At 45.5% G+C, this 15,445-nt stretch overlaps 2 protein-coding genes across 2 annotated transcripts in view; both read right to left on the reverse strand.

The window, feature by feature from the left end:
• Positions 1–15,445, reverse strand: part of kirrel3a (kirre like nephrin family adhesion molecule 3a) — a gene marked incomplete at both ends in the record, with an annotated part of 240,616 nt that overhangs the window by 63,294 nt on the left and 161,877 nt on the right. The window contains 2 exons of the mRNA XM_084178063.1: positions 679–829; positions 7,837–7,994. Coding sequence (XP_084034189.1) covers positions 679–829; positions 7,837–7,994 — 309 coding nt within the window. The remainder of the gene's footprint in view (positions 1–678; positions 830–7,836; positions 7,995–15,445) is intronic.
• Positions 939–4,521, reverse strand: LOC311142053 (uncharacterized protein; the record flags this gene model as incomplete). The annotated part of the gene is made up of 3 exons (XM_084177603.1): positions 4,485–4,521; positions 3,848–4,297; positions 939–947 (listed from the first exon to the last, which is right to left on the reverse strand). The coding sequence occupies exons 2-3, from the start codon at positions 4,250–4,252 to the stop codon at positions 939–941; spliced, it is 414 nt and encodes a 137-aa protein (XP_084033729.1). The 5' UTR covers positions 4,253–4,297; positions 4,485–4,521.

Genomic DNA, 15,445 nt, shown 5'->3' on the forward strand with positions numbered 1-15,445 from the left:
TGCCAGGAGAACGCTACCTGCCCCAATGCATAGTGCCAACTGTAAAGTTTGGTGGCGGAGGAATAATGGTCTGGGGCTGTTTTTCATGGTTCGGGCTAGCCCCTTAGTTCCAGTGAAGAGAAATCTTAATGCTACAGCATACAATGACATTCTAGATGATTCTGTGCTTCCAACTTTGTGGCAGCAGTTTGAGGAAGGTCCTTTCCTGTTTCAGCATGACAATGCACAAAGCGAGGTCCATACAGAAATAGTTTGTTGAGATCGGTGTGGAAGAACTTGACTGGCCAGCACAGAGCCCTGACCTCAACCCCATCGAACACCTTTGGGATGAATTGGAACGCTGACTGCGAGCCAGGCCTAATCGCCCAACATCAGTGCCCGACCTCACTAATGCTCTTGTGGCTGAATGGAAGCAAGTCCACAAAGCAATGTTCCAACATCTAGTGGAAATCCTTCCCAGAAGTGTGGAGGCTGTTATAGCAGCAAAGGGATGCCCATGATTTTGGAATGAGATGTTCGACGAGCAGTCGTCCACATGCTTTTGGTCATGTAGTGTAGGTTTTCACACAGTGCATCCCCCCCAAAAAAAATCACACCCTAGATCAGTCGGGACTATTCCTTCCAAACACCCTAGAATAGATCACTTCCATGGTGTGAGCTATGGGACGCTGTACTCACGTTGGATATCGATGGTAACGATGGCATCTTTCCCATTGGGCGCTGCCTTGTTTGAGGCCCGACATGTGATCCGTTGGCCTGTCTCGATGTTGGAGGCAGAGAGGTAGAGTGTGCTGACCGTGCTCTCCCTTCGCCCATCCCGCAACAGTGTCTGAGGAATCAATAAAAGACCAAAGATTATCACTAGCTATTACCGTTACAAGATGTCTTACTTTCATTACACTTGCCTTGTGTTCATTTAGCATTCTAATCCAGAGTGATTAGAGCAACTAAGGTAGATAAGACAACCACATATCACAGCCATTGCAAGTACAACCTTCTACAGTAGGTGGGGAGCAATAGGTTTACAGTACATCATGCAATATGCGTACTGTATGACCTATAGGAGTGTTCCATTTTTTCCCATAAATCTCATGTATATCTTGCCCTGAATTACATAGTAATATCATAGTAGTTACATATTTGTAATGACATAGTAATAGAGTTTAGTGGTATACATTATTGACTGATTTCATATGCAGGTTAGGTTTTTCGTCATGAATCTTGTTCTGGGGGCAGCTCTTTAGAGCGGTCACTAGCTGGCACAGCCACAAAGTCATAAGATCTGATTTTAAACCTGAACCCTAACCTTAACCCTAACCACACTGATAACCCTAATACCTAACCCTAACCTTAAATACATTTTTTGTTTTCATGAATTTGCACAATATAGCCAATTTTGACTTTGCAGCTGGCCTATTTAGCGGAAATCACTTAGTTCTGCCTCCAGGAAAAGACTCATCCCAATACACGTCAACCTGCATGTCATACTGGACAGATGGAACCAGTCGTCTCACTATCGTTTGCCTTCTCAATCTGCATGCCTTTATATGCCACATCAAGTCATGATCTGACTCAAAGTATGTGAATCCAAAACCCAGCCTCATCATTGGATAAAGATGAAACATATTGGTTCCCTGTCTCCAAAACATTCCTGATGCATTTAAATGGAGCTGTTACCAGATTGAGAAGAATCAAAAATACTTTACACCCTAACAATGTGACATGTAAATAATATGACATGATGGGTGGCAGGTAGCCTAGCGGTTAAGAGCATTGGGTCAGTAACTGAAAGGTTGCTGGTTCGAATCTCCGAACTGAAAGATGTGTCCTTGAGCATTTAACCTTAATTAATCCTGTAAGTCGCTCTGGATATGAGCATCTGCTAAATTACTAAAATTTAAATTATGTGATATACAGATGTTGATACTAAGTACTTACAAAGTAACTATACACTGCCCCTCCAAATCCTGATACAATAATAAACACGTCTAAGTGGCTTGCCTCTGTCTAATTTATGGGCTTATATTGAGTGAAGGGAGCGCTCTCCAGTGGGTTTGTTTGGGTTAGGCTCACCCCGGAACAAGCAAAATTACACTGTGAGATTGTCATGGGACCGCTCCTTTAAATGCGCCTCTCACTTTCTCAGTTTCCTACCCAGGGCTGACAAAGTGAACAAATTGACCAAGAACACATCCATAATGTAGAGTGATGGAATGCTTTCACTTTTTTCGTCATGTTGAATGCACAACATGAGTTCTCCATCTTGCCCAATGGATCAAATAAAAAATCTCAGCTGTCATTAAACTGACGGAGCGAGGCCTTTTTTAGGACAGCTGTGTGGAGGAATGGAAGGCAGGAGCAGAGAGGAAGATATGAAGAGGAGAGAGCACACCTCTTATCAAGGGCCAAAGGACACATTTGAAGTGCACAATCAATTTATTTATGCAAACTTAATTTCATATTATTATTATATTCTTTAGTGAGTACAACATATCTAGATTTATGTCTTGTACTTTAAGTATAATAATACAGTGGGGGAAAAAAGTATTTAGTCAGCCACCAATTGTGCAAGTTCTCCCACTTAAAAAGATGAGAGAGGCCTGTAATTTTCATCATAGGTACACGTCAACTATGACAGACAAATTGAGATTTTTTTTTCCAGAAAATCACATTGTAGGATTTTTAATGAATTTATTTGCAAATTATGGTGGAAAATAAGTATTTGGTCACCTACAAACAAGCAAGATTTCTGGCTCTCACAGACCTGTAACTTCTTCTTTAAGAGGCTCCTCTGTCCTCCACTCGTTACCTGTATTAATGGCACCTGTTTGAACTTGTTATCAGTATAAAAGACACCTGTCCACAACCTCAAACAGTCACACTCCAAACTCCACTATGGCCAAGACCAAAGAGCTGTCAAATGACACCAGAAACAAAATTGTAGACCTGCACCAGGCTGGGAAGACTGAATCTGCAATAGGTAAGCAGCTTGGTTTGAAGAAATCAACTGTGGGAGCAATTATTAGGAAATGGAAGACATACAAGACCACTGATAATCTCCCTCGATCTGGGGCTCCACGCAAGATCTCACCCCGTGGGGTCAAAATGATCACAAGAACGGTGAGCAAAAATCCCAGAACCACACGGGGGGACCTAGTGAATGACCTGCAGAGAGCTGGGACTAAAGTAACAAAGCCTACCATCAGTAACACACTACGCCGCCAGGGACTCAAATCCTGCAGTGCCAGACGTGTCCCCCTGCTTAAGCCAGTACATTTACATTTACATTACATTTTAGTCATTTAGCAGACGCTCTTAACCAGAGCGACTTACAGGAGCAATTAGGGTTAAGTGCCTTGCTCAAGGGCACATTAACGTCATTTAGCAGACGCTCTTAGCCAGAGCGACTCACAAATTGGTGCGTTCACCCTATAGCCAGTGGGATAACCACTTTACAATTTGGGGGGGGGGGGGGGGGGGGGGTTAGAAGGAATACTTTATCCTATCCCAGGTATTCCTTAAAGAGGTGGGGTTTCAAATGTCTCCGGAAGGTGGTGAGTGACTCCGCTGTCCTGGCATCGTGAGGGAGCTTGTTCCACCATTGGGGTGCCAGAGCAGCGAACAGTTTTGACTGGGCTGAGCGGGAGCTGTGCTTCCGCAGAGGAAGGGGAGCCAGCAGGCCAGAGGTGGATGAACGCAATGTCCTCGTTTGGGTGTAGGGACTGATCAGAGCCTGAAGGTACAGAGGTGCCGTTCCCCTCACTGCTCCATAGGCAAGCACCATGGTCTTGTAGCGGATGCGAGCTTCAACTGGAAGCCAGTGGAGTGTGCGGAGGAGGGGGGTGACGTGAGAGAACTTGGGAAGGTTGAACACCAGACGGGCTGCGGCATTCTGGATGAGTTGTAGGGGTTTAATGGCACAGGCAGGGAGCCCAGCCAACAGCGAGTTGCAGTAGTCCAGACGGGAGATGACAAGTGCCTGGACCAGGACCTGCGCCGCTTCCTGTGTAAGGCAGGGTCGCACTCTCCGAATGTTGTAGAGCATGAACCTGCAGGAGCGGGTCACCGCCTTGATGTTGGCGGAGAACGACAGGGTGTTGTCCAGGGTCACGCCTAGGCTCTTCGCACTCTGGGAGGAGGACACAGCGGAGTTGTCAACCGTGATGGCGAGATCATGGAACGGGCAGTCCTTCCCCGGGAGGAAGAGCAGCTCCGTCTTGCCAGGGTTCAGCTTGAGGTGGTGATCCGTCATCCATACTGATATGTCTGCCAGACATGCAGAGATGCGATTCGCCACCTGGTTATCAGAAGGGGGAAAGGAGAAGATTAATTGTGTATCGTCTGCGTAGCAATGATAGGAGAGACCATGTGAGGATATGACAGAGCCAAGTGACTTGGTGTATAGGGAGAAAAGGAGAGGGCCCAGAACCGATCCCTGGGGGACACCAGTGGTCAGAGCACGTGGTGCGGAGACAGCTTCCCGCCACGCCACTTGGTAGGAGCGACCGGTCAGGTAGGACGCAATCCAGGAGTGAGCCGCGCCGGAGATGCCCATCTCGGAGAGGGTGGAGAGGAGGATCTGATGGTTCACAGTATCAAAGGCAGCAGACAGGTCTAGAAGGACAAGAGCAGAGGAGAGAGAGTTAGCTTTAGCAGTGCGGAGAGTCTCCGTGACACAGAGAAGAGCAGTCTCAGTTGAATGACCAGTCCTGAAACCTGATTGGTTTGGATCAAGAAGGTCATTCTGAGAGAGATAGCAAGAGAGTTGGCTAAAGACGGCACGCTCAATAGTTTTGGAAAGAAAAGAAAGAAGGGATACTGGTCTGTAGTTGTTGACATCAGTGGGGTCGAGTGTTGGTTTTTTGAGGAGGGGAGCAACTCTCGCTCTCTTGAAGACGGAAGGGACATGGCCAGCGGTCAAGGATGAGTTGATCAGCGAGGTGAGGTAGGGGAGAAGGTCACCGGAGATGGTCTGGAGAAGGGAGGAGGGGATGGGGTCAAGCGGGCAGGTTGTTGGGCGGCCTGTAGTCACAAGTCGCAGGATTTTATCTGGAGAGAGAGGGGAGAAAGAAGTCAAAGCATAGGGTAGGGCAGTGTGAGCAGGACCAGCAGTGTTATTAGACTTAACAAACGAGGATCGGATGTCGTCAACCTTCTTTTCAAAGTGGTTGACGAAGTCATCCACAGAGAGAGAGGAGGGGGGGGGGGGGGGGGGGAGGATTCAGGAGGGAGGAAAATGTGGCAAAGAGCTTCCTAGGGTTAGAGGCAGATGCTTGGAATTTAGAGTGGTAGAAGGTGGCCTTAGCAGCAGAAACAGATGAAGAAAATGTAGAGAGGAGGGAGTGAAAAGATGCCAGGTCGGCAGGGAGTTTAGTTTTCTTCCATTTCCTCTCCGCTGCCCGGAGCTCTGTTCTGTGAGCTCGCAGTGAGTCATCAAGCCACGGAGCTGGGGGGGAGGACCGAGCCGGCCGGGAGGATAGGGGACACAGAGAGTCAAAGGATGCAGAAAGGGAGGAGAGGAGGGTTGAGGAGGCAGAATCAGGAGATTGGAGGGAGAAGGATTGAGCAGAGGGAAGAGATGATAGGATGGAAGAGGAGAGAGTAGTGGGAGAGAGAGAGCGAAGGTTGCGGCGGCGCATTACCATCTGTGTAGGGGCAGAGTGAGTAGTGTGGGAGGAGAGCGAGAGAGAAAAGGAAACAAAGTAGTGGTCGGAGACTTGGAGGGGAGTTGCAGTGAGATTAGTAGAGGAGCAGCATCTAGTGAAGATGAGGTCAAGCGTATTGCCTGCCTTGTGAGTAGGGGGGGACGGTGAGAGGGTGAGGTCAAAAGAGGAGAGGAGTGGAAAGAAGGAGGCAGAGAGAAATGAGTCAAACGTGGACATAGGGAGGTTGAAATCCCCCAAAACTGTGAGGGGTGAGCCATCCTCAGGAAAGGAACTTATCAAGGCGTCAAGCTCGTTGATGAACTCTCCAAGGGAACCTGGAGGGCGATAGATGACAAGGATATTAAGCTTAAATGGGCTAGTGACTGTGACAGCATGGAATTCAAATGAGGAGATAGACAGATGGGTTAGGGGAAAAATTGAGAATGTCCACTTGGGAGAGATGAGGATTCCTGTACCACCACCCCTCTGACCAGATGCTCTCGGGGTATGCGAGAACACATGGTCAGACGAGGAGAGAGCAGTAGGAGTAGCCGTGTTTTCAGTGGTGATCCATGTTTCCGTCAGCGCCAGGAAGTCGAGGGACTGGAGGTTGGCATAGGCTGGGATGAAGTCAGCTTTGTTGGCAGCAGAACGGCAGTTCCAGAGGCTGCCTGCGACCTGGAACTCCAGGTGAGGGGTGCGAGCAGGGACCACCAGGTTGGAGAGGCAGCAGCCGCGCGGTGTTGTGCGTTGTTTGTGTAGCCTGTGCAGAGAGGAGAGAACAGGGATAGGCAGAGGCATAGTTGACAGGCTGTAGCAAATGGCTACAAAAATGCAGAGGAGATCGGAATGAAATGAGCTAAGCATCTGGGAGAGGATACATGTCCAGGCCCATCTGAAGTTTGCTAGAGTGCATTTGGATGATCCAGAAGAGGATTGGGAGAATGTCATATGGTCAGATGAAACCAAAATATAACTTTTTGGTAAAAACTCAACTCGTCGTGTTTGGAGGACAAAGAATGCTGAGTTGCATCCAAAGAACACCATACCTACTGTGAAGCATGGGGGTGGAAACATCATGCTTTGGGGCTGTTTTTCTGCAAAGGGACCAGGACGACTGATCCGTGTAAAGGAAAGAATGAATGGGGCCATGTATCGTGAGATTTTGAGTGAAAACCTCCTTCCATCAGCAAGGGCATTGAAGATGAAACGTGGCTGGGTCTTTCAGCATGACAATGATCCCAAACACACTGCCCGAGCAAAGAAGGAGTGGCTTCGCGTAAGAAGCATTTCAATGTCCTGGAGTGGCCTAGCCAGTCTCCAGATCTCAACCCCATAGAAAATCTTTGGAGGGAGTTGAAAGTCTGTGTTGCCCAGCGACAGCCCCAAAACATCACTGCTCTAGATGAGATCTGCATGGAGGAATGGGCCAAAATACCAGCAACAGTGTGTGAAAACCTTGTGAAGACTTACAGAAAACGTTTGACCTGTGTCATTGCCAACAAAGGGTATATAACAAAGTATTGAGAAACTTTTGTTATTGACCAAATACTTATTTTCCACCATAATTTGCAAATAAATTCATAAAAAATCCTACAATGTGATTTTCCGGATTTTTTTTCCTCATTTTGTCTGTCATAGTTGACGTGTACCTATGATGAAAATTACAGGCCTCTCTCATCTTTTTAAGTGGGAGAATTTGCACAATTGGTGGCTGACTAAATACCTTTTTTCCCCACTGTACATACCTACATACATACAGCACAGTGAAGTGGAAAGGTTGCGTTGACATTTGCTGCAGTTCTGGTCAGAGCAACCCCCTGAATTCTATACATTGGTGTCAGAAGTGGGGTGACGCTACTGTGAGGCCATCAAAGGCAAGCCTGGGAATGAGGGACTTGAGATAAAGAAGCGTGGGGCGCTCTTTTTGTAGGAAGGGGATAGTGTAGCGACCTGAATCCAGTTTGAATTTCTTGGTGTAATGGCTAAGCTGTTCCGTTGGTAGTCGTTGGACCCAGGTTTGAGTCCCGGTCGGGGCTACCCATGAATTCGCTCCAATACATACAAATAGAGCTGTCCTTTTGAAAGAGTCAGTTCAGCACAGAGATCAATCAAAACTAGCCCAAACCATACCCAGTCTACAGTGAAATGATAAAACTGGGGCGGGGACAAAAATGCAACCCCTCCATACCTTAGAGTACATGGCGCCATTCAGGACCTGCCCGTTGCGGATCCAGATGATCGAGGCAGCAGGCTTGGAATTGTCGGCGTGGCATGTCAGGTTGAGGGGGTCGCCGGCCCTTAGGCTTACCACGGGGGCCCCCACAATCACAGGGTCTTCAGGGGGAACTATGGGGGACGATAAAGATGGATTTAGTTAAATTGCATTGCATTCTGTAAAATGTGTACTGTTGTAGAGCAGTTAAAGGCTTAGTAGTTCACCTAAATGACATATTGGTTTTCTTACCTTGTAAGCAGTTTGTGGACAACGTAAAACAGCAATCCATGATTTGTTTAGTTAACCTGGCCACTGTCTCTAAATGCTAACTTAGAATTTTTGGCCCAAAACCAATGCAAGTGTACATGGAAATCAATATGTTGTTTTGCAATTTCGATGAACTATCCCTTTAAGAGGCATTGCTATGCCATTGTATGCCAACTCAGGTTAACACTTCTGATGTTTCAGTCTGGTAAAAAAACCTAGAATAAAATAGACTTCATTTCTGAGCAGCATGTGGGCTGCATTATGTAAATACAACATAGTTGTGCTGATCAAAATATTGTAAGCCATATTTGTTTTTAACAAGTAGCCTACATCTCAAATACACATGAATTGGTAAGAATTTGTTTACACTTTGTGTTGCATGGAGGCTATACATCATCATCCTCACACTTGCTGCTGCTTTGTTTGGTCTATTCCCACTGGGCACACACTGGTTGAATCAATGTTGTTTCCTCAGAATTTCAATGAAATTATGTTGAACCAAAGTGTAACAGACATTGAATTGACGTCTGTGCCCAGTGGGTTCTGATGCTTCCCACAGGTGAGCGATTACGTATTGAGGCAAAAGAGGAAGCAGAAACCATAGAGTCTGCCTCCTTTCATGCAGGAGAAAAAGGGAACAAAAGAAAGAAAGGAAGGCAGAAGGAAAGAGGGTAGCTAGTTGGGAAGAGCTTGGCCGAATCCAAGCTGGTGAATGGCACTGATTACATTCTTGTTTGAAACCATCTCTGATCACCCTCAATTTTTATTCAAACTCCAGTGAATTATTGATTGAGCACTCAGCTCATTAGAGAGCAGATCTGGAGCAAGCCTAAATCAAAGGCAACATGCAGCTGGCACATCCTGAGTGCTTGGAAGAAAGAGAGTGAGGGAGAGAGGAAGAGAGGGAGAGCGAGAGAAAGAGAGATAGAGAGCGAGCGCAGCATACTGTATGTCAATGCTCTCTCCCTCACTCATTAACACGCTCAATATGCACTACCATGCACTTCACATGTAACATATTACCTGAAACAGATACAAAACAAGGCATATCATCATCACCACCACCTCAATTCCATACATTGTTCACCACCACCGCCACCTTCCACCACCTCTACTGCCTTCGCTGTGTTCACTTCATTAGTACATCCTAGTGGCGCAGTGGTCTAAGGCACTGCATCGCAGTGCTAGCTGTGCCACTAGAGATCCTGGTTTGAATCCAGGCTCTGTCGTAGCCGGCCACGACCGGGAGACCCATGGGGCGGTGCACAAGTTGTCCAGGGTAGGGGAGGGAATGGCTGGCAGGGATGTAGCTCAGTTGGTAGAGCATGGTGTTTGCAACGCCAGGGTTGTGGGTTCGATTCCCACGGGGGGCCAGTATAAAAAATTATGTATGCACGCACTAACTGTAAGTCGCTCTGGATAAGAGCGTCTGCAAAATGACTAAAATGTAATTAGCGTCATACATTTTTCTTCCCTCCCAGGGGTAATTCAGGCGAGAGGTATAGCTTGCTAGCTCACCACATGCAGACAAACGGTGGCAGCAGCAGGAGAGTTAAAGAGATAGAGAGTTTGATGAAGATGGAGTTTGAGGGAGCTAGCTGGCTTCATTAGGGCCTGGACTTGGCCCCTTTGCTCATTACTCATCCCTCACAGCTGGGGGAGGACTGATTAGAGCCCTGGCAAGCGCTTTCACCTTTGTAAGCCCAGTTACATTGTGACTCGTAGAGCTAGAGAACACTTCTGACTTCTGGGGGGCCAGAGGAGGCGGAGAAGGTAGAATGGAATTCTCCGAAGTGAAAAAGAGGTGTCTGCCTGTTGTGAGAGTGACTGTGCTGCAGCCAATACCACTTCCGTTCTTATCTTCTACAATACGGCAATTGAAAGGATGACAGTTCCACAGTGAGCAATACCGTTCCACAGTGGCAGAGTGCTTTATGAGCAATGTTGGTCTATCTTTTTTCCTCATATCTCCTCGCACATTGTCAACCTTGCTCGGTTCAGGTCAGTGTGTGAGGAGGAAAAATATTGTCATTTATCTGATAGTGTTACCGATCTAGAACTGATCAAGTTGTCCTCCAGTTTGAGGAACCGTGGAGCCATGAGAGTCTGAATGGTTGTTCGTCTAACCCTCCATAAATATAAGAGGGAATATCAGTGAACTTGTTTTCAGAGAGATTTAAAGAGAGAGGGGGAGAATGGGAGAGGAAAGAATGGAGAAGCCAATACGTGTTGAAAGGTCACAATAAGATATTATAAGGCGCATCAAAGAGTCATTCAACTTTACAGCCTTGAAGTAGTTCCAATGAAAGCTTAATCATCAAAAGAATGCTAAAGGCGACTTTCAAAGGGAAAATAATGAATACTGTTAAGTAACCTTGGGAGAATTTAAAAAGTGAAAGAGTAAATACCGAAAGGCTTCAACAACCTTCACCTTGACCAAAATCTGCATAATGCATTTTTTTCATCTTTTACAATCTGAAGATGAAGACATTACTTGAATTTCCAAAATGTTAAGAGTGAAACATCACTCACAGCTTGAACGGATACAGTGAGAATAAATGGTCACATTTTGGAATTTGAAGTCATTTCATGAAGGTGATGCAATGCTGGAGTTCCAGTCAAGAGTTATATATCTTTAAAAAGAAACAGTACTCTAAAATCAAGTCATGATGAGGAAATTTCCTCCCTGAGTTTCCACTGTAATTATACCATCTGCATCTTACTGGGGGACTAGATTTTTTATTGTTTGTTATTGACAAGGATCAGTTTTCAAACCACTGATAGTCCCCTTTGTTATACTATGAAGTTGGAAGAAAGATGTTCTTTATGCTTTTTTATTTCTTCCCTGTAGACTAATGAGAAAAGCGAGAAGGCAATAATGTCAGGTTGGCAAGCTGCATTTGGTTTGCTTTCAGTCTCTCTTGGGCTGTGTCCCAAATGGCACCATATTCCCTATATAGTGCACTACTTTTGACCAGGGCCCAAAAAGCTCTGTTCAAAAGTAGTGCACTATATAGGGAATAGGGTGCCATTTGAGAAGCAGCCTGGATGCTGTGAATAATTCAAGGAGCTCCTTTCTGCTCCAACTGGTGCAATACAGGAGGACCATTTTCAATATCTCTCGCTCTGTGATGCTAAATCAAGACACACTACAGCTGTCACTGGCACAACATATCACAAACAGGCACATTTACATTATTATCTGAGCACTAAACAAGCCGCTACTGGTAGCCATCTGTCCTCGTCTGCCTTCCTGCCTGCCTGTCTGCCTGCCTTCTTGTGCTGTCGGCTTCCTTTTCTCAGGCTAAGTCTTAAATGGCATCATATTCCCTATTAAAGTGCACTACTTTTGGGCATAGGGAATAGGGTGCCATTTGGGACACAGCCTCATACTTGAGATGAGCTGGCATTGGGAGACACCAACAACACACACTTTGGAGGTGTGAACCAGCTAAGCAACAGGCCTTGTGGTTGTGAACCAGCTAAGCAACAGGCCTTGGAGGTGTGAACCAGCTAAGCAACAGGCCTTGGGGTTGTGAACCAGCTAAGCAACAGGCCTTGGAGGTGTGAACCAGCTTAGCAACAGGCCTTGGAGGTGTGAATCAGCTAAGCACCAGGCCTTGGGGCCCATAAAGTTCCTATTAAATTTCTAATTCTATGTTGGGAACTCTGCATAAAATCCTGACCAGTGCAGTGAGTTCACCATCCCACCCTCCCAGATCTTGTGTTGTGTTAACAAGTCGTCCGTCATGTCATAGCTGATTTTTGCAACGGGTCGGCAAAGAAGCTAATACCGTGTGACTCATTACATGGGCCTAATTCACAACATCAGCAGTGATGTTTGGCCTTCAAAGCCAAGTTAGACCCTAGAGAGAAAGAGAGGTGGAGGGAGAGAGAGAGAGAGAGAGAGAGAGAGAGAGAGAGAGAGAGAGAGAGAGAGAGAGAGAGAGAGAGAGAGAGAGAGAGAGAGAGAGAGAGAGAGAGAGAGAGAGAGAGAGAGAGAGAGAGAGAGAGAGAGAGAGAGAGAGAGAGAGAATGAGTTAAGGAGAGAAGGAGAGGGAGAGAGAGGGGGGAGAAAGAGAGATGAGGGCCTCCGCAGAGGCTCAACCCATCATCATTACCGCCATGTTTGTGAATGTGGCATGGCCTAATGGTTCCAAATTGATGATTTAACGTGGCCAGTCAATAGATTTCTCATGAGCTGGCCGACACAGAGGTGGACTAATCACCCCTTTCTTTAATTACTGTCGCTGGGTGCTGGAAGTCTCCTCTCTCCCCGTTCTCTCTCTACCCTCCTCTCTCTCTTTCACTCTATCCACACTAGGGCTTGGTTCTTTGTCACTGAATTACATTCTCTTTCTCTCCGCTTGATTCACTGACCCCTTGGGAGGGACCAAAGTCATTCAGTTCTGTAGATGGGGAAAGGAGGGAAAAATAGAGCAATTTCATTTTAGAAAAAAAACTGAGGGGAAGGGCAGCTTGGGGAAAATGTGACCCATTTTCAAATGTACCTGGATCTTGTTCTGAGAACTTAAGATGCCCGTCTCGCAGGAATTGGCGGCCGGGGCGGATTAATCACCTTCATGGCGGGTTCACTGGCGGTGCCACGTTTGTGCCTTCACCATTGCCCTCTCACTTTTGGAACTTTAAGATGAATGACTTAATCAATCCTCTTCTTTACGTCAGCTGTTTGCATGCCCTCAGCACACATTTTTGGGGGCTCTCAGCGTATCCTTCTTGAAAGATATCTCCCTCTTCTAAAGTTTCTCCCTTCTCTTAAAGCTGGAATCCTTAATGTTGAAACTGCCATGTCCGTTTGCGATATTACAACAACAAAGAAGTTACTCGAAACAACGAACACAGTTTATTTTCCATCATTGAGAGAGCGATAGAATAGCAGCATATGTGCAGCATTTGTTTTTACCTTGATGCGGCAATTGAAAGGATGACAGTTCCACAGTGAGCAATACCGTTGCTCCCCCAGCACTCCCCACCTCCGCTTAGTCAACAAAACCAAAACAATAACAACGGCCGTGGGGCAGACAGTGGTGCTGTTTCCCTCTACTGTGGATCTTTAAGGCTTTCCCCCCCACTTCCTTCACTCGCTTAGACAGGGCCCACCCTGGGGCATTTGGTCCGAAATAGAATGACAATTACTTTGCAGAAAACAAATCAATTGAAATCTAATTGAACGAGTGAGTACCATGTCCCCACCGCCAACAAATGGCACTGCAGGAGATCGGCAGTACACTTCGGCAGTACATTTGTGTCTCTCTGCGTCATAGTAGGGTTACTTGCCAGAGTTTGCCTGTCACACCGTGCCTTAGTGAATGTTCCCTCCCCAGATAAGAGAGATGCCACTGAAGTTCATTAAACTGTGTTTAATTTATATGGGAATGTAATGGGTCCCAGAGCCCAAGATATGGAACAGTTATAAGGAACAATTTGTGTCACAGCTCTGGCTGGAGTCTCCTGAGGTGCACAGTGTAAACTGATGCACAGGCAGGAGGAGAAAGGAGGAGAATGAAGATTCAGTCTCTCATGAAGGTAAGGATTTGTTGTACCAAATATGAAGCATGGAGAAAAAGACAGAGAAAGACTTGTGGCCATGCCTCCCCTCCCTCCCATGTGAATCCATGACAGATGTAACGCAATTATCAAGTTATTACTGTTAAAGACATTTAAAGATGTCAACTGCCATTAGCCAAGTTTTAATTAGGAGGAAAAGTTAATCATCTGTTTTACTGGGTTTATCAGTAAAAACATTACAATGATATCATATGTTGACTACAAGTAAATAGGAGGGTTATTGACAGAATGAATTAGACTGACTAGATTCTCATGGTAGTTACAGCAGAGTCGTTCCATGTCATTTCAGCAAGCCATGACACCCACCATCTCAGATTGTTCTGAAATCGTTTATGTAGTTAGAAACAGGTAAGATTGCCATTCCTGAAACATAATTTTTTTGAAATGTAATTTGATCTCAGAGAAGTTAAGCTAAATGATTGCACCCCAATTGGCCATTTTAATTTATAGGATTCAGATAGTACTCAATACATATAGTACCCAACATCCGATTCGGACCAAACTTCTTCCAACAAATTAGTAAGACATGAGAAATCCCTCCAAAACTATCAAAAAACACCCACGGACCCCCCCATACCCCAAGCCAATCCAACCTCAACAACCAGTATCCGGTATCAGTTCTCTATGTTTGACAAGTGGTATGAAGCTGCGGCTTGGAGTATTGCATGTGAATCTGGTGATTCAGAGAAATTCATAATTTAAGTCGCTTGCATTATATAACATAAAGTAGTGTGAAAGTACCATGTTTTGACCTCTAGATGTCGATGTTCCTGCTATACTGCCACACTCTTTTATCGTTTTTGGCTGGTCTCTTGTGTTTAATAATATGCCATTTAGCAGACACTTTTATCCAAAGCGACTTACAGTCATGCGTGCATACATTTTTTGTGTATGGGTGGTCCCGGGGATCGAACCCACTACCTTGGCGTTACAAGCGCCGTGCTCTACCAGCTGAGCTACAGAGGATGTTTATTAAATAGATCACAACATTTCCCTTGCAACTTTGGGTAGAAAACCAATAGATATGGCTCATGATGAAAATAAATTATGTGGTCATACTCACAATTCAAGCCAGTCTTCCATGAAAGCAATTCAGTTAATCATTCTCTTCTTTTACGCTTAATCTGTGTCCAAGGAACAGCCCCCCCAAGTGTGGCTTATTCCCTTCAAAAAAGGTCTGGATTATTTACTGTTAGACCATTCTTGGTGAACAAGCAAACCATTAAGCTACAGCAGTTCTAATGGTTTCAATGTTATGGCCTCTAATGGTCTTCAATGGTAAAAGTCCCAGACACAAACTGTATAGTGTTTTACAAAGGTTATGGTATTGGGTTCTTTTAGAGTTGTTACATTTTAGTCCCTAGCCCATTTCTCCATCAAAGTTTTGGGTTTACATGAAAATACTTCATATGAGAATTGCAGCTCTCAGAGAGCTGCCACTTGTTGGACTATTCAAGGAGATATGGACTGAATCATTAGGTTGCTAAGATAATGATGAACTGAATTGCTTTCATGGAGGACTGGCTTGATTTGTGAGGATGACCACACAATTTATTTTCATAATGAGCCCAAACTATTGCTTTTCTACCGAAAGTTGCAAAGGAAATGTTGTGATCTATTTAATAAACACAAAAGACCAGCAAAATGGATAAAAGAGTGTGGGGGTATAGCAGGACATCTAGTGGTCAAAACCTGGTACTTTCACACTACTTTAGTGTGAATGTAC

The sequence above is a fragment of the Coregonus lavaretus genome (assembly GCF_964263955.1).
Source record: "Coregonus lavaretus genome assembly, chromosome: 15".
NCBI lineage: Eukaryota > Metazoa > Chordata > Actinopteri > Salmoniformes > Salmonidae > Coregonus > Coregonus lavaretus.